Source organism: Anser cygnoides, chromosome 2, assembly GCF_040182565.1.
Source record: "Anser cygnoides isolate HZ-2024a breed goose chromosome 2, Taihu_goose_T2T_genome, whole genome shotgun sequence".
Classification (NCBI taxonomy): Eukaryota; Metazoa; Chordata; class Aves; order Anseriformes; family Anatidae; genus Anser; species Anser cygnoides.
In genome coordinates this window covers 32,670,740-32,690,881 of record NC_089874.1, presented here as the reverse complement: position 1 = coordinate 32,690,881, position 20,142 = coordinate 32,670,740, and the positions used below count along the sequence as shown (strand labels likewise).

General features: G+C 36.4%; 1 protein-coding gene across 17 annotated transcripts in view; it reads right to left on the bottom strand.

The window, feature by feature from the left end:
• The window catches only part of HDAC9 (histone deacetylase 9), a 480,254-nt gene that overhangs the window by 122,051 nt on the left and 338,061 nt on the right, over positions 1-20,142 (bottom strand). For all 17 annotated transcript variants that reach the window (XM_048068356.2, XM_048068353.2, XM_013171797.3 and 14 more), the window contains 2 exons: positions 17,616-17,736; positions 11,998-12,047 (listed from right to left, as the gene is read on the bottom strand). In XM_048068356.2, coding sequence (XP_047924313.1) covers positions 11,998-12,047; positions 17,616-17,736 — 171 coding nt within the window. The remainder of the gene's footprint in view (positions 1-11,997; positions 12,048-17,615; positions 17,737-20,142) is intronic.

The window sequence follows — 20,142 nt, the reverse complement described above, 5'->3', positions numbered from 1 at the left end:
ATACAGCTATGTAAAATCATACCAGATATGCTTTTTATTCCTGTAAGATGAAAAGATTGGATCTTATATGAGTAAAGAGTATAGTATTATGATTTCTGGTTCTCCTTCAGGAATAGATCGAATTTATCTGACAGTCATCTAGGTGCTAAGTATGCATAACCTTGTGACAAATGTAATACCTTCTAAATCACAGTCTATGATAAAGTCAGATGGAATTTAATAAACTTTTTTTACTTTTCAGTTTCTTACTTTTGTTCTGTAAGTGCTTTGGAGTAGCCTAAGAATTTAATAAAAACTCCCTTGATTTTTTTTTTTTTTAGATGTTAAAAAATTACAGAAAATACAGATTTCTAATTTGTTCCTAACAGAGAAATTCTGCTTAGTTACATGCATTATTTTAATTCAAGAATCCTTTTAAAAATTGTCAGGGTAGGAAAGTATTTGGAATATTTAACCAAAATGAAAAAGAATGGTTTTTCAAAGCCTCAAAACGTCAGAAGTAAACTATGAGCATACCACACATTTCGTTATCAAAAAAGCCTATCACTACTGCAGCTCTTCAAAGAAGAAGGATTGTGCATGATAACAGCAAGAGCCAGAAAACACAAGCCCTATCTGAATACTAAACTTTTAAACACACATATGGATTTACTTCACTCCGAGTTTCCTGAATGAGCAGTGTAGGCTGTAGACTTTTTCAAGCACATCTAGTATAGCTCAATCATTGGCATGTGTAGCAAAGCTAATACTCTGTAAAGCTACAGATGATAGAAATTAAGCTACCTGTCCCTGAAGTGGATGTGGAGGCATTAAAGAGGAAAGGAATGACTTAAGTGAAAAGAAATGTAGGTAACTTTTCCTGACTGAATGCTACTAATGTTTCAAGTGCTGCCTGCAGAAATTCCCTGCTTTACACTACAAGAAAGAGAGAGAGACAGAGAGAGAAAGAAAGAGAGAAAGAGAGAGAGAAAAAGAAAGAGAAAGAAAGAAAGAAAAAGAAAGGAAAGAAAGGAAAGAAAGGAAAGGAAGAAAGGAAGGAAGGAAGGAAGGAAGGAAGGAAGGAAGGAAGGAAGGAAGGAAGGAAGGAAGGAAGGAAGGAAGGAAGGAAGGAAGGAAGGAAGGAAGGAAGGAAGGAAGGAAGGAAGGAAGGAAGGAAGGAAGGAAGGAAGGAAGGAAGAGAAGAGAAAGAAAAAGAAAGAAAGAAAGAAAAAAGAATAATATGAATGTTTCCTGCAAGAAGTACCAATGTGATAACTTGACTTTCACAATGAAGACTTTAAGCATACTGAAAACAAGCTAAGAAACAGCAGAGATGTTGTAGCAGATAGAAACCTTGTACTGTACCACTTTCAGGGCTAGAATATTTCATGTTAAGATAGACTGACTACAAAGTTTGAAAGTTACCAACTCCTTATGCCTTCATCAGGTGTTGGTATGTGTGTGTGAAGATGGAGAGGAAAGACATGGAAATACTTGTGAGAGGGAGATTGTTTACATAAGGGCCTTTCTGAAATCCCCGTATTTGCTAAAACTGGAAAAGCTACATGTCCTGCTACTAATACCTATCTAGAACCTCAGAGAGGCAAAAAGTGGCATAACAATAATTTATCAGCGTTCTTATATTTATAACTGTCTTTTGTTTTACTTGACCTTTCCCTTGCACTCCTCATCCTCAGTCATCCTTCCTCCAGAAATGTCACAGGATTTGCCTAATTGTCACTGGATCACAGTTCTGCTGACCAGATATGTTGCTGGCAGTCTGACAAACCCTGCCATTTTTCACACCCTGTGTGGTTTATTCATTTGTATGAGTTATTTCTCTTCCTTGAATAATTAACTGTGAGCTCTGAAGTTGTCTTAAATACACATTCATTGATAATTAGGTGGCAATATAAAAGAGAGCCAAAGCTCTACGATACATTCTGACAATGCACCCTAGAGCTTGACTTCTCTCTCTATCACACACACACATACACACACACACACACTTTGTTATTCGACATAAATGGAGCTTCCACAATGGAATTCTGATTTCATTCCTAAAAGGAATTGAAAATATACTAAATCTCACATCCTGTTCTGGATTCTCTGCACAGTTGTTGCCATCATAAAAATCAAAAACAGTCCTCCAAGAGTTACCACATGTCCCTGTCAGAGATATTCTCCTTATTCTCTGAGAATAGTTCAAAAACACAATCTGTCATTTACCTGCTCATGGAAATTTTAGCCAGTGATAGCAGTGCTATGTGTACACTAACCTGCACAACAAGCTAAAAAGAAGCAGTTCTTCATAGCAGTTTAAAATTATTGTTTCACCTCTCTTTAAAGAGCAGAGGTAGGGCTCAACTATTCTTAGATGGAAGTTAATTCAGTATGCATTTCTGTTGTGATATTTTAACATGAATCTGGAAAAACTAGTACATAAAAAAATGCTGTCCTTAGATATAAATGCTTATAAAACTGTGAAGTAAATAAAATCTAGTTAGCTAACAACATTGTAGCTATTTGCAGTAAACAAACTGATTAAGCCCTCTGTGAGGAATAATATGGGAGAATACAGAGCTCTTTAGTGATACCACAATTGAATAAAACTTGTGTACTGCAGAGCAAATTCCTTTGTTTTAGTTTTAAAAGCGTTCAGTCTCACACTCTTCCACTCATGCCAGAGCAAACATGTTTCCATCATTGAGTTTTTTCATTTCCCTGGCATGAAAATAGAAATGAAATGTTTTCCTGAAGTGTTGCAACCTCTAAACCTTGTGTGTGGCATTTTGCTCTTACTTCCAGCAACAAGTCTGCCGTTCTTGGAGAGAGTTGGTGCCAGCGAACGCCAGTACATAAGTCTGGAATACGTTGCTCGTGACCATGAGCAGTGCAGTTTCCCAGGTGCCACACTCATAGCTCTCACTTCCCACTCCTACAGATGTACTCGTGGTCATTCATCATCTCTGTGATTTCCACTGAGAAGCAAAAGGTCCTCGGCGTGCTTCTCAGCTGCTGTTTCATCTCACCATGACTAAAGAAGTGAAGGTGTGCACATCATCTCTAAGGAACAACCTCTAATGGCCTGTCAGCCACATCACTCAGTAAGGAACAAAGGAGAAAAGGCTGACATCTCTTCCATAAATCCCCCACACAGGAAGTTTGTGAAAGTGGGTTACTTTAGGAAAAATATGTACTAAGAGCTTCCTTTATTTTTACTGTTACTTTACAGCTGTATCAGAGACTTGTTTTGTCAAAGGCCTTTCCAACTGCTTTAATCTAAAACGCCTGCCATAGAGAGTACCCAGAATATCATTTTTTCATACTTCCAGTGTGATTTACAAACAAATTGTGAAAGGGATGCGATCTTTAGACTCCACTGGGATGAATAGTTCAAAGGATCTTCACAAATCATTGCTTGAACAAAAAAGGTGGAATTCACTTGGTTTGCATCGGTTTCTCTGCTGTGTTTGTGTAATTCCAGTAGAAGAATTTACCAGCTATAATAATCATGGAAATGGACTTTTAAAAAGAATTTTAGCAGCTATTAATTCTGACCTCAAAAGCCTCTTTCAGTGCAACAAGGAATGTTGACAGTACCTGTACCTACTACATGTAGGATATATAACATTTTCAAGTGTTACCTGCCAATAATGATCTAACTTGTACAGCTATTATAAAGCAAAATCAATTTTAAGAAAATACTAACAAAACATTTCTAAGCAAAAAATAAAAATTGAATGCCTACCATAGTTATTGATGGTGGTGGTCCACCTCAGATAAATAAATGCAGCACCCCTATTTCCCTACAAAGGGAGTTCGCATGGAGGTTTGTAAAAAATCAAGTTAATATGTGATGTCTGTATTTAAAAATAAATCTATTTGTATTCAAAATGAGAATAAGAATAGAATCAGGCTAAGTCAAGCCAAAAGCTGAACACAACAGTATCTTCTGAAGTAGTTTTATTCATTGACTCTCCTAAACTTCCTTTTATGACAAGCATTTAGAATCTCTGGGTCTTAGAAAGCATGCATTAAACACCCAAAAGGATCTCAAAACCTTAATGAAACAGCAATGTGTGGATCATTGGTAGGGGGAATGGAGGGAGGATAGCATGGATTAGATGTGGATTAGAACTTGTTTTTAGACAAAACTCATAAATAAAACACTTAGGCCCAGATTCAAGTCTCAGATATGTGGCATATATCACCAGATGCTTGTAAAAATGTTACTGCACTTACAGACCTAGCCCTGAGTACTCTATTAATTTAACTTGACATTTGTTTTAGGTTTTAATGGATTAGTGTGCGAAAATGCTTGTGCAACTGCCTTCTTATGTTTGATCATGCAGTTTCCAAGGGTTCACGAGCAAACAGATAAAACAATGTGTAGCTGGTTGTAATGCACACAATTACAGAAAAAAAACTTTTATATGACTTATTTTTTTAAAAATTGGCAACTTGTCGCTGAAAAAAAAAATTAGTAGTACATAGCACTTCAGCTTTCTTCTTGGCTGTAGATGATCTTTCTGTCATAGGACACTATGGAGCTCTGCTAGAACCTGGTGTTTATTCAGACAAGGAGCATAACAACATTTCCTCTTCAGAGATTTTTTTCTGTCCATCTTGGAGGCTAAATTCTGTCAATAAAGATGTGATGTGCTTTTAAAGAGCAAATGTGAATTCTACTTTCTTTACTGAATTCCCATCAAATTTAATTGCATATATGGAGTGAATTTGTATACAATACTATTGTATATAACACTATTCCACTATTTACACTTAACATAAATACATGTGTTTAATATACATATATGTTTAATATCCTAGGAAATAAGTGGGCTTCTTTGCATATTACTGGCCTTAGGTAACACAGTAATTTTTAAAAATCATGCAAAATGAGGTAAGGTTTTTAAAGGATTGATTTTATGATAGCTCATTAGCTTCAAAATAATTTTATTTCTTCTATGTTATGTATCTTTGTTTACAATTTGAATCTGGTCTACTACCAAGCAAAAATGCTCCTCTGTTAAAATTTGGAAAAAAATAAATTAAAAAAAAATTAAAACCACAAATTTTCTAAGGGACCAAATTCTGTGCTTGACAGGATTACCTTTAGCACCCAAGTTAGCAGATTACCACTCTTGAGCTCTCTATCTTCACCTGCTACAAGTTAAAGCAGACTGAGACATTTCTAAAACAGACCTGCCTGCAGTGATGTCAGGGAACAATGTCTCTTAGCTGAACAGTTTTGCCTCTCATTAAGCATCAAGCCCTGTGGTATATGACACAGGGCCACCTCTGTGCCATGAGTGGACAAGAATAGGACAAAGTATCTGCCTTTTAGTCTGAAGAAATTGTTTCCTTTTGTTGTGGGCACCATATTGATATGCTAAATACAGCATCCCCACTCTACCAGAGGTGAGATACCATTGCATGGTCCAGATCTGCAGATGAAGTCTCTGCACCTTGCTAATGGAGGAATATCTACTTATTTCTTCTTCTGATCATCCAGATTCGCATTATCAAACTTAACTTTTTTTTTTTTTTTCCTAAAATTAATGTGTCTAAAATTAGGAACTTAGTTGCTTAAAGTCCCTATCAATGGGGGGAATCAAGTACCTCCAGACAGTTCTTCAGATCTTAGATGGACTGAGTCCTGCTCTAATGGTGCACATGGCTCTTCAATGGCTACATAGGTAAGCACGGACAGCCAGGCTCTTGCTTTGGGTGTTTCAGTAGTACGTCTAAGAATGCCTATGTAAGACAGCCTCAGTAAAGTGAGAAATGGTTCATTTCTCCAAAACATAGTCCAGTCAGTTCCAAGCTGACCTGAACTGTCACAAATGACAGGGGTAAGACACCTAAAAGAGTGCTTGCCAGAGCAACTGGGAGTACATTATACCCTCATTCCCCCATCCTGTAGATAGCCTAAATAGGTTTGTCTGGAACTGCAGTGAGTGTCCCAACACGCAGACCCCTGCGTGCTCCAGGCTGACAAACCTCCAGTCCCATGCCTACTGGCCTTGCATCACACCGTGGGGTGGCATCAGGATGGCTGTTTTCACCACATATTTTGATTACCTCTGCAGAAAACATCACATAGTCAGAGCTGTGTAACCTTGAGTCCTGAATAGTCATGCAAAATGCCATAATTAAAGTACAATGCTGTTGTGAATTTGTGTTGATTAAACCTTGGAATTTTTTAGAGATGGTGTAGCCAGGGAGGCTTAGGAGATAAGTCTTTTATTCACAAAAATCTCCTGCAATCTTCTCCAAAATGTTACAACTGAAAAATTTCAGGAGGTTAATAAGGCCACTCAGACAAGTAGATTGAATTGATAGGTGAACATATCAACACATGCTATATTGATGATTTCAGAGTGGGAAATTTCACACTGGGTAGCTGAGCTTCTAGGAATAACAGGTTACTTTCACCAAACAAGGAAACAGACTTATTTTTGGTTGATATTGTGACAGGATTATGCCTGTTTTGGTATAGCCTGGGACAGAGTGGAAGGACACAATTTAATTGTAACACCTATGTGGAGGTGATGTTTAGTTTGAGTGCACAAACCATACTGAGTCTGATTTCATTACAGCCAGATTTAGATGTGGATATCAGGAGAGACCTGCAAAACATCTAGGATCCTAAAATCTGCAACAAAGACACAGTGTTATCACCAATACCTTCTTAATTTTTACACCATGGTACCAGGTTGATACCATTAATTCTTGTAAGAGGAGCACTAATTTGTAAAAAGTAAAGGCTGAAAATTCTTCCTGCACACAGACTGGGGAGATCAAGAGAAGAATGAGAAGCAGCAGAAAACAATTTGTTTCCTGATTGACTTACTAAAGTTGTGCACTAGTGAGATGTTGCCTTTCTTGCATGCTTTCTGTGTGGTCAGGATAAAAAGTAGTAGTGTCCAGCTACCACAGCATGGAACGCTAGGGAGAAACTCCACAGTCAGAAAATTTAGAGAGATGCTACAAATATTTTGTACGATTTGGAAAAACATAGAGAGATTTTATAGCTTCATATTTCTTTTTTGATTGTTTCAGGCCAAATTCTTTTCTGGTATAAAAGATCTAAGTTATATTCCAGTTAATGAAACAAGACCAGCTTATCCCAGAAGAAAAACTCATTCTTGTTCTGCCACAACAGCAAAATTAGAGAAAATGCAATGGACTTTCCCAGTATGCAGAAGCCATTCTTAGCTACTCAGATGGCTCAGCGTTTATTGCATGAACCAGTCTGTTCAGCTTTCTAAAGATTTATTCTGCAAAAGTCTAATTTCTTGCAGGGTGGTGTTCTCCCACAGCTCCTCCTCTTGCAGTTTAAAGTTCTGACTTTACACATTACAGGTTTGGAGCAGTGTCTTTGAGGGGGGAAGAGCAGGGGGGATTGGATAACTGCCCAATTTTATATGATAAAAGTGAAATTCTCTTCTGTCTGCAGGGCAATCCCCAGGGAACAACGTATGAAACCCAAACTTAAATAAAATCATATCCTGTTTGCAAACATCATATTCCCTTTGCTTCTCAGTAATCTGGACCCATAAACCCCAGCACAGCTTGAGAGCCCATTCCTCATCTAAACAAATGCCATAAGCCCCTTTATACTTTTACAACCATGTCAGAAAATAATATTGACTGCCAATAGTGATGTGATTGGAGTTGCCTCCTCTGAGCCATAAAAGAAGCAGTCTGTTATCAATTTCTCTAAATGCATCAAGGGAATTATGGGTCGGTTCAGTTCCAAGTTATAAATGACAATTCAAAAGCCACAGAAGTGTTTGAAGCTGGGAGCCGATGATGACATTATCATAAAAGCCTGCTCTTCTTTGCTTTTGTGGTTTTTTTTTTTTTGCCTATCAACTAGGCAAAAAAATATGGCTGAGAAATGACTTCAAGATTTCTTCACACAGCAGCAGGTCAAACAGGCAGAAAAACAATCACTATTTTTAGTGACAGACTGAGGCAAGGAGATTAAACTTGCTCACGTTAAAAGTAGATTTCTGCTTTTTTTTTTAATCATTTTCACAGCAAAACAGAAGGGGAGGAATTGCAATAGATGGATGCAGTGATTAAATGATCAGTTATATCTCCAGTGGCTATTCACAGAAGAAAAATTGTGGAATTGTCTGATAATTTGCAGGACCAAAAAATAATTTGTGATTATTCTCCCCATTTGGCCATTTCACCTGCAATCTACTCACCTCCTGGAAAACTTTTCACATTCCAAACCTCTGACCAGCTGCAAGAAACCATCTCTTAGGATTAAAACCACTGGACATAGAGCTGCTAGTCTCTCTCCAGCACAAGGAATTACATCCCTCCAGTATTTGAACTTTTTAACCTTAGTTGGTCCAGGTACAGTGTTCAACTTGAAAAAAGAATAAAAGCTACTATTGAAAGAGGGAGGTCCCATACTTCAGTGGATGCTATGTTGCTGAATCTGGATAGTCCACTGATTTAAAAAAAAAAAAAAAAACATACATATATTTATATATATATATATAATTTATGCAAGAAAACCTGTTATGGACAAACTTAGGTTAGATATAGCCTTTTTTTTTTTTTTTCTCCCTCTGTGAAACCTGGTCAGTTTGGCTGTCAGTATGAGTCACCTTAGGGCTGTTAGATAGGGAGATATTTATTAGTTGTGTAGTTTCTTATTCTTTATTTTTCTTCTGAAAGCCTGGCATATACCTATCCAAATTCAACAACAACCCTGACTTAAGCAGTCACTATCACTGCTTGAAAGCAAATTAATATGTTTACAGAATCGGAAAACAGTAGCTTTACATGTATTTTGCATTGAAGCAGAAGATTCAGAGCTGTGATGAAAAAGGATCAGAGAATATTGGAACTTTGTTAGGGACACTTCCTCTAGTTTACTTTGCAAAATGCTTGAAAGAGCTTTATTTTACTACAGTCACTGTAAGTGATATTGAAAGAAGAGGATCCCTCATCTTGGCTGCAGTTTATTGGTGCTGTTGGAACAGAGGTAACAACAAAATCAATAATATAGCAGAATTCAGGGTTACAGAGGTTGGTTGGATCTTTAAGTCCTGTGGGAACAATGCAAGCTATCCCAAACTCATGCCGATAATCTTAACAACCCATCAGCTCATCATGTCTGCAATGCCTATGAAGTCTGCATTTCAGTCCTTACTCCAAGAGTAGTTTACATTTTGTCCAGTGATTCTTTCATTTGAAATATATAAGCTTTGTGGAACAGAGGCTTGGAGCTAGGACTTCACATTATTTATAAATGTATGATAGGTAGATTGTACATTTAGATATACCACCCTTACTCCTTGCTCTGTCTTACTGGCCCAGTGCTCTTTCCAACTGTGGTACAGCTTCAGCATGTGGCGTTAGGGTCCCAAACCAGAACCAGACTATGATCTCCATATTGATAACAGCATCACTTAAGAAATGGGAACTCTGATATTAAATCCAGCTTGGCAGTGCAGAAGAATAAGCCTAGGTGTGACCATTGCCTGTGTGAGTAGTTTAACTGCTAATGTATTTAATAATAGAAGAGCTGCATAATAACAGCCAGCAAGGTCCGCATATGGTTAGAAGACAATAGAATGAAAGAGCTCAGAAAACTATCATTAAAGAGAGAGCCATAAAGTCTTTAAAGTCTTCTGCAAGAACTGATGTCTTTTTTTTTTTGTTTAATATCCTTTCTCCCTGGATTCTTTAGTGAACAAGTAACCAATTAAGCAAGCAAGAAAATAAATAAAAGATAAGAAAAAATAAATTTAAATTCTTCTTCTCACAGTCTTTTCATGAACTATGTCCTGATCTTACTGTTTTACATTGATTACTGCTTCATACTGAGTAATGTTATTCAATTAATTTAAAAACTACGTAGTAGCAATGCTTCTTTCTTTCTACCATCTTTTTTGAAAGTAAATGTAGGAATTGCTTTCCAGACAGTTTGAAATAGCTCCTTTTCCCAGAGCTCATCCTAACCAATAGACAGCCAAATATCACTGAAAGAGAGTTCCTAATCTGATTATTTACCTTTAAAAAGGTCACAACCCATTCCCTTAGAAGAGCCCCACAGCAAGCCTGACAATAATATGTAGAAAGGGAAACCAACTCGAAAATAATAAATAAAGTATCAATTTCTATATGTTCTTTAATCCAATTTCCATGATTCTAAATCAGAAATAAAGCAAATAGACCCAAGAAAGTACAGATACATTTAAGCATTTAAAAAGCTAAGTTATACTGAGCATTTCTGACTTATGTTAGCTTTAGAATGGACAGCATACTTTTATTACTGAAAGTATTTAAAAGGATTCAAAGTCTATCTCTATTCATGATTTTTAACACTAACTTATTAATGCCTGAATAACGTGTTTCATAGAAAAATCTTTTATAGTTTAATTTTCAAAGCCCACCATGGTCATATTTACTTTCCAAAGCTCACAGAAAGAATTGTCAAGGAATTTTGCATCACCTCCTCTTTGCTCAGAAGTCTGAACAACATTCTTTCACAACTTCATTCATCTCTTGTTCAACTCTCTGTAAACTTCTCGATAAACTTCAATAACTGTGAAAAACTACCTTAATAACAATTGATTTCACCTTTTTTATATAGAAAAGTGTGTATGCATATGCATGTGTGAATATGTGCACACAGATGTGCACAGAGGTGCATTTGCAAGTGCATGTCTACATGTCTATGTGTAACATTAGCCGGTCCATATACAGAAATGATCCCCAAGTTTCAAATACAGCAAGTTGCTAATCACCAAGTTCCAAATTTTAGGCAGAATCCTCAGCAAGTGTAAATCCATAGTAGGAGAGCTTGAATGATTACCACTTCTCGATACTTTGTCTTTAACTCATAGTTCATAAATCCTCCAAAATTACTAAATTCTGAAAGTTAAAATGAAATTATTAGCTTTCTGTGTTAAGTTCCTACAACACACATTTTGTTTTTCAGGGATATAATAATAATAATAATAATAGTAGTAGTAGTAATAATAATAATAATAAAAATAATAATAAACAAACAACTATAAAGACTACTGTGGCGTAGAACTTATCCTTTGTGGAGGATAAAAGTAAATAAAACATTAGAAGTTTGCATTGGAAGTTGACCTATAGTTCTAATTGCAATCCAGAGACTGTGGCTTTATTTCTGTATACTCATAAGGGAACAAGGGAACTTGAACATATCTGCATCATCTAGGCATCCCATCCATATCTAGTAATATTAGCATTTTGATATTGCTAACATTAGTAAATAATGTGTGCAGCTGGTCCAGATATATAGAATACTGCTGTGTAGGGGAAAAAACAAAACAAAACAAAACAAAAAAATTTATGCATGATGCCAGAATCAGTAGATACTCTCCATTCTAAATGTTTTTCAATAATGTAGATGAATTCATTACCTAGTATTGCAATGCATTTTTATCTACAGATTTTTTCCACTGAGTTCTAATACTCACTTGGAAGACTGTATTTCAGAATGAATCTGTTTCAAAACGGGCCATAAAAATTAATTTATTAGTTTAACAGAACCCAAGGAATTTTCTAGCAACTAGTGAGCAGTTCTCATAATGCTAAATGTTAGTGTCGATAATTTTTTTCTCCTCTCTGAATAATGCAAAGCTATATTTATTTTCGCTTCTTCAAAGCTCGTTCTGCTAGAAGAAATTGCACCCATGTTACTTTTCTCAAAAATAGATCACATGCAAAAAAAGAAAAAAAGAAAGAAAGAAAGAAGGACAACTAAGAAATGTACACGTTTTCACAAAATATGTTCCTGTCTAACTGCTCTATATGCCTATTGCAATGTACTTTTTTCTGTGTCTTTGAGTATGGTATGATAATGTCTTAGATTTCATCTCGAGATTCATCATCAACTTCTCATGACTTTGAACTGATGCAGCAAGAGTGCTACGGAGCTCATGAATGAATATATGTGTTGTGTGCTTTCCTCTTGCAAAATAAATAAATAAATAAAAATCTACTTACCCCAAGTCCCCCACAAGGCAACAAGGAAAAGAGTTTTTGAGACACGTTTCCTATATATTAAAGAAAAAAAAAAGAAACAATAAGCATCAGTTATCAAAAATTCATTTAAATACCAGAACAGTAATCCCTCTACTATAATTCTGATTTCTGAATTTTGGTATCACACAGTGAAAATACCATGTATTCAAACAAATAATATCAATAACACTTAGAAACCAAATCAGCCATGGTGCATTGAAATTACTCTTTTTCAACAGTGACAAATCTTAAGATTGGTAAACAATAGTTTCAAAGGAGTGTATAAGTAATGCTCCAAACTCCACAGTCATTCTGTACTACAGCTAGTAGTCAATCCGTTATGTTTAGTTGCTGCAAAGATAAGCAGCTTGTCTAAGTTAGTCATCTCAGTTTCTTCTACAGCCAGTGGAGTGAGATAGGCACCTCCGCCCAGCCTAGATGACTGATGGGATGAATTATACTTGAGAAGTGCCTGCTTCTTTTCACTGACAACAGAGGGAACCTCACTAAGGTCTACGTGCAACTGATGACTAATTTTTAAACTTCAGCTCTCCAAAAAGTTTCTGCTTTGAAAATTGCAGTCTTCATCTTCCTACTTTGGCAAGAATAGTTCTGACCATTTACATTCCGTCAATGAACAAGTTAATATTTTAAAACATAAAACAAAATACTAGTTGTTTCTGTATTACTCAGTAAATGTATTATACTAATGCGAACAAATACTTAACAGATTTTAGAATCTATTTTCTAGCTTAGGGTTTATTTCAATACTTATAATTGCTTTTTATTAGTTCATGGGGTTTTGTTTGTTTGCCTTTTATTTTTTTTTTTTGGTGGTGGTGTTTGTGTTTTGTTTTGTTTTGTTTTTGTACCACTAAACTAATTGTTTGTCTTGATAAGGACAATACTGAAACCGGGTAGGGATCTCAGGATTTGATGCAGTTCCTATTCAAGTATGTAAACTGATCCTAAGGCAGCTGTGGAAGAGAACATACGCTTTTCCCCCACAGTATCACAGAACTGGCTTTGTGACTTTGCCATATGGAGGAAGCGTTAGATAGTGAATCACTCAGGTTACCTAGAGGAGCCACCCATTGTTATGGAAGGGGCAACCACTGCAGTTACTCATATTTAGCAGGTGCCAATGAAATGTACAAAGACAATTATAAGCCATCATCTTTGAAGTATGAGAGATCAGACTGCAAGATCTGAGATGAAGAAAGTGCTTTACGCTTTGAGTAAAATCCAAGATGCATTTTTAACCGACCAGAGGCCTTTGATCATTTTGCACAGTGTGCGAGAGAAGCCAAACAAAACCTCCTGTGGAGCTACCAGGGGAAATGCAGGTGCAGCAGCTATGCAGAGCATTCTCACACTGTGAGTCCTAATGGCCCCAGACATGCAAGGAAATGTTCGTTGACGAAGACCATCAGAGCAGAGGTATGGGAGGAGTTTCCAGATCCCTTGCTAAGCAGATCCAGGGACCAATGTGAACAGCAATTTTTCACTTTTTACTGTGGGGAAGATCAAAAAGTCTTGAGCAGCTAACTAAAAAATTAATGCTGTTAAAGTGTCAGGAGACATTAATGGAAACATAAGCTGAAATCTGAGATAAAAGAAGGCATTTTTAGAATATTGAATGACTAGACCTTTTTTCTTAAATTCCATTGCATAAGAGAGAACAGATGAATTCTCATTTATCTCCGTGCAACAAGGCACATTGTACATGGTAAACACTATTAAAAACAACAAACACAAAGTGAAAACAGAAAAGCAGATGGTGAGGAAGGACACTAAAATCAATCAACAGATAGTACTAAAGCAGGGAAAAAAACAAGCACAAAGCCTCTTCAGTGTATCAAGCAACTTGCCACGATATTCACTTTTTATTGCACAAGAGTCAAAAAAGAAGAAGACAGACCTTGCAGAGGAAGAAAAACATCAAGATTTCATGAAAACGTTGGGAAAGATTCTACTAAGAGAGTGAGACCAACATCTAGCTACCATCACAGAAAGTAAAGAGTTCATAACACTCCTCCATAAATGAAAATCAGTAGGAAAAAAAGCAAACCCTGAAAATGAATCATGAGAATTTCCCATGCTGTTTAGAGATGATGCCTCAGCAAAATTTGTTAAATAGCAGATATTTCCCAGTAACATCCTTCCTCACCCCAAGGAATTTTCCAGAGGATTTTCCAGAATAAAATAATAAAAGAAAATATATATTGGAATACTTCAACTAAGATGAAAGACAAATGGCTTTGCATCAGGACAGAGTTTGCAATCATCAGCAAATCGCTTGAGAAAAAAGGTCTTTTAGAGAAGATTCACCCCAAAAATTTACAGATAAAGTTATAAAAATTATCTAAGATTTTTACTCTGAAATGTAAAGCCACAAAGGCAGTAGGAGTTGTTAGTTAAATTGAGTGGTGAGGCACCCACCACTGAAGTCAGGAGGCCCCTATGGAAGTCAAGGAAGCTGCTTAGGAGATTGGCAACTGGGGGCTGAGACTCTGATGAGCAAGAAAAGTGTTGGGCAAAAAGCTGTCTTAAAAAAAAAAAAAAAAAAAAAAAAAGTGTTCACTTGTGAAAAGGCACCATTCAGTAAAAAGCAACGTCAGTTTGAGAAACATAATTGTTTCCAGTATCACCCCTTGAGAATGAAGCCATTTCTTCTAAGTAATCATTTTTTGACTGACTTGAAATTGCAATTGCACAGGCGCTCTGTAAATGCATGCTTTAGTTGTTCTTTAAATGCTGCCTCACTGTCAGGGATGTGTTGACAGTATATTTCTCACTTTTAAAAACTTGTAATCATTGGAAACTTGCTTTTTAGAAACACTTTCTTAATTATTGTTGTAGAGGTAAAAAGCAAACAAATTTGTAAGAGCTGCTTGGTAACTGTTCTGCCCTTGAGCTTATTCAGAGAGATTTGAAAGGTTGTATTCTGTCACATGAAACCATAATGTGATGTGACACACAGTCTCCATATTAGTTTCCTTCATGTCAAGAAAATGTAATGCAACATAACATGTTGCTTAACACACCACAGTGAAATACGATCAGTCAAAAGCTTAGCTGCACAATAGTGTAAAAATTGAAGTGATCATTTGCAATAGCTGTATTTGTAAGACCCGTTTTGGTGAAAAAAAAAGCCAAGAGTTCAAGCTAGTTTATACTCTGAAAGCATTAAGAATATTCACATTATCTGTGTGCGTAATTCTCACTGATTTCAGTAGTTTACAGCCATTTTGCTTTGCAGCCTTCCAGAGCAAAGTAGGTTACCTGAACAGGGAAATAAACATTTATTGACAGATAGTACATTTCTAGCTTTAGTCGTACTTAATTTCATTCCTTCAAGTGCTTCTTTTGTATTTGAAAGATACAGAAACTGCTTGTTAGCAAGAAAGGACCTTCAGACAATGCAGATGTAGTCTTCTGAACAGCAAAAAGGGAACAAACACTTTTCTGAGGCTTAAGAGTGGAGAACAAAGTGTGCCTCTGTCTTTTTGGGTGGGTAGAGGAGTAAGGGAAGGAATCAACCCTTTTCATTAAGATGCAAAGCCATAATCTGATGAAACAACTTCTGCAGGAAAAAAAATAATAATAATAAAAAATAAAGCACTTTCACTGAAATAGGACTGTTTTGTGAGATGATGTTATTGATGACAATTTTTATGAGAAACATTTCCTTTAGATTTTTCTCCTTTGCTACACATCATTTTGAATTTTTATGCTATACCAAGATGTTAATTTTAACGTCAGCATTGGTTAGGTTCAACCTCACAGAACTGGGGACAACGAAGGGTGGAACAGTCACACTGCATTTTGGAAAAATGTAAAAGATAATTAAGTTCTTTTATACAAGAGTATGAAAGCTCAAATTATCAGAGCTTCCAGCCAAAGGGGAAAAAAAAAAAGGCACATGCAAGAGCATGTGGGAAGAGTGTTTCGTTGACTGTTGTCTTGGTAAAAGGCCATGTGAGAGGCAGCAAGAAAACATCCTACAGAGACAGACGAGGGCATTAAGCCAAGGATACACTCAGAATATATGCTAGGAGTGTGATCTTGATATAAACTCAGAGAGTAAATGTTTTGGACTGAGTGCCAAATGAAAAAGGCAAGGAGTGTTGAGTAAAGAACAGTGGGCAAAGAAATGGTTTTCTAAGACTAGGCAAACAAAGTCTTCTGTATTCTTTATACATAGGCAGAAACACAGCAAGAATATCTGGGTCCATTACTTTTTTCACCCCATTACTGAGACTACACACTGCATCCCATATGCTAGTCAACCACTGAGATCCAAAATGCGAACAAGATTTCATATAAATGTATGTTATATTAAATAATGTAAAAATTAAAATGAAATGAATCAAAACCAACAAAATCTAAATGAAATGCTTGACTTTATCAAAATGGAACATTTTGACAATGTTGATAAACCCAAATCAAAATGTTTCCAGTTTTTAATGTTGCAGGAATTTAGTGTTTTTTCTTTAAAAAAATAAAGATGAGGATTTCCTACTTTGAAAACTCCATCTTCTGAGAATCTAACATATTGTAATTATTTCAGCTTGAAGAAGGTGTATAAACTGAGATAATACTGTGATCAAGACGTTTTTCCTATCTACTTTTATGACTCACTGAAGTAACAATCTGCATTATAGAAGGAACTCTTTCTAAAGCAAGATAATTGCTATGTATTACTAGAACTGTGACAGCAATTTCTTTTGATGGCTAGTATTGTTTTTGTTTGGGTTGGGTTTTATTACATTTAGGAAAATCTCTGCATCTTAAAGTGTTACAAAAATAGCTGAGAATGTGTGTTCCATCTAGTGTGCTGGGATTTAGGGGCAGGATTTCACTCACACATTATTTCTAAAATGCACTGTTTGTGTTTCCTTTCAAATCCTCTGTAGCAGGTGTGACAAGATGCTCTGCTTCATGCTCCAGTCATGACAGAGCTCAATTTAACCCTACTTTTCTACTATGAAAGTGAACGTTGAGCATTGTCTGTGTATGAAGATACTTGATATCAAAATCTTGTCAGTTTTATGCCATTCATGGGTCCATTTAATATTTTAATATGTCTTTTCCTGGTTATTCAGAAAGATATCGTATTCTGCATAATAGGAAAGCATTAAAATAAAGTTCACTTAGTAGCAAGACTCAGGCATGGTATACGCAACCAGCAAGGCTGAAATCATTGAAATAAAGCAAATGAGAACAGCAAACAAGCAATTCTGACAAGCAAGTGTATCTTAAACTCCCATTTTCAAAGCAAAGAACACAAGGAGATCAAAGACCACCATGTTCAAAATTGCCATCAACCTCTGATGGAGAGCAAATTACAATAATGGGTTAACACTTTGACGGTTTTGAAGCAAATGAGGAGAAACTTCTATTGCTGCTTTCCAGTCTGTGCATTTTGCTAATCTATATTTGGCTTCCATTGTAACATTCTCCTTCCACACAGCAATGCATTTGGAAAAAGTGAATTTTTGTCACACTGCTTGCCAAGTATTTTAAACTGACACCAGCTATGACTAATGACAGTGCTGGAATGTGCTGTTCTCAGTAGAATAGAGGCCTGTACAGACCTAGGAGTTTCCTGGGGTCCAGCTTCTGTCTGTTCAGGGGGCTGGTGCCATACAGCAGTGAATGATGTTCAGAGTGAACCAGCTGTATTTCCTCCAGACTGGCTTTTCGACCTCGAATTCGCTGAAAGAAAACAGCAGAGGCCTACAATATTCCACTGACAATATTTAGGGGAAAAAAAAAAAAAAGAAAAAAAAAGGAAAAAAAAAAGTAAAGGTCCAAAATAACATTTAGTATGATTAATAATGGGTTGAAATTGCGTCATGCAGGAATGTGACACTGATTTGTTTATTAAAGTAATGCTATATGAAAAACAAATGTGTGTGTGGTTTATCACAAATGCTTCACTTAAGTCTTAGCAGAGTTAACTTAATACAGGGTTTTACATACAAGGGAAATAAAAGATTCGGACTTTATCTACATTATTTTACGAAATGCAAACCAAAAGTGAGATATTTTTTAAGTCAGAGAGTTGGCTAGAAAACTTCTAGTTTAGAAAACAAAACTTTATTCACACTTGTAATCTGCAGTGTGTTTTGAGTATGCATTAATGTTTTTTGTGTTATTATCATACCTGCAATTTATGCTGCTGGGAGAGGATGATTACAGTGAGGAGAGCCAGAGAGAGGAAGAAAATTAACGTGTAAGCTCTTCAATAAAATATTTCCATATCTTTTTTTTTTTTTTAATGTACGTTTGATCTTCCAGGATCATTTTTTCTGTTGCAGATACTGACTCACTTGCTTTGTTATGTTTTTGCAAGTGAAGTTTGTCTCTTTAACTGTTTCACCAGCTTGTACTCTCCCCACTTAAATCAGTGTTAAAAAAAGGACTATTTCTATAAATCAATTCTATAAATTTAATCAGTTTAGAAAAAAAATAAAAGGCAGATAGGAAAGAAGGAAGAAAAGATAAAACTAACATTTTCTTATTCACCAGGTCAGTTCCTTGTATGTATTAGGAGTTACAGAGTGTCATAGAAATATTTACTTCTCTGCCTGTGTTAGTGCTTTTGCAAACACAGCAACATGAAGCAGATTTTGTTCAGGTTTGGGCATAATAAACAGCACTGTCAACAAAGTTCGGGTCCCAAGATCATCTTTCCTGTTCATAACACAAAGAGAAAATGGACTGTTTTTAATGTCCTAGACTCTGTTTGCAGAGCTGGTCATTATGAACATCTGGGGCAAAACCTCTCACAAGTTTGACTGTGGATCCGTCTGACTGTCAAGGTCTACAAATAAACAGGTACAGGAGTTATCTAAATAGACCGACCTAGTTTTACTAGACTGATTAACCTGTCACAGAAATATTGTTCACATCTATTTTTTTAGAGTTTAAGTTGTCATTCTTATTATATCCATCACCTACTTATGCACAACCAGAAGCACCAACCTCTTCACTGGGAGAAAGTGATATCATAAATATTAAAGAGAATGTGAGGACAAAAGGAGCTGCTGGGTGGTGGGTACGGGGATGTTAGGAGAGAACCAAGCACAATTTATACTGAGTTCGGCAGTAGCAATTTTTTCTAACTAACCAGGCAAAATGTCCTAAGAGTTAGATCTAGATGACTGTGAACGAGCTCCCCTCCAGGGAAATGGTGGAAGCCCTATTTCTTGTAGTGTTTAAAAGTGGACTGAACACAGCAGTGGAAAAAAACATTTAAAGGAATGATCCAAGAACTAAATGACTTAATAAACCCTTTTTTCATCGCTACTTTCTTCAGGCCTCTCCCAGTCTCACATGAGAATTTGTAGCAGTGCACTCACATCCTTTTAACACACAGTTGCACAATCAAAATCAGCACATTATGTTACTTCATGGAGTCAGTACACTCTATAATAGTTCTTCTGGGTCAGATGAAGTGTTTTTCTTCACAAGCGAGGTGACTGGTAACATTTATTCATTCATCTATTCTCATTAATGTCTATGTTTCTGATCAGCTGCTTAAAATCTTTATACCCAGTTCCTCACAGCAAAACAGGGAAGGAGGGTTAGTTTCTAGGACAGCTAAAACAAATGTGTAAGAAAGGTATAGGGGTAATTTATGAAGGTGACATCAAAGAACCTTGAGTAAAATACTCTGGTCATATATTTCCTCCAAGTTACACAAAAGCTCTATAGGACATGCTTAAGACAGTTAACTGTCTCTTTTTAAGTGCTGTTAAATGCTGTACCACTTTAACTACAAGAAGACCCACAGCCAGACGTTATTCTTATAATGGGGAGCTCTGTGGCATCCTACAGCTGTACACTAACTGGGTAGGGTCTCTAATTGGCCTCCCCAGAATGAACCAGAGTGGAGAGTATTTTGCTGAGGAGCTACTTAGTACCCAATATTGCCAGCCACGTTCTCTAGGAAGAAACAGGTTGTGTAGAAATATGCTTGTTGAACAAACCAAATAGCATCTAGCAGCCTACTTCAGGCTACTCCTGACAGTAAGGTCCTCAAGATGCAGCCAACAGCCAAGCTGCCCTTTCTCGAAGGCTTCTCCAGCTACAACACTGAACATTAGCAAGCACATT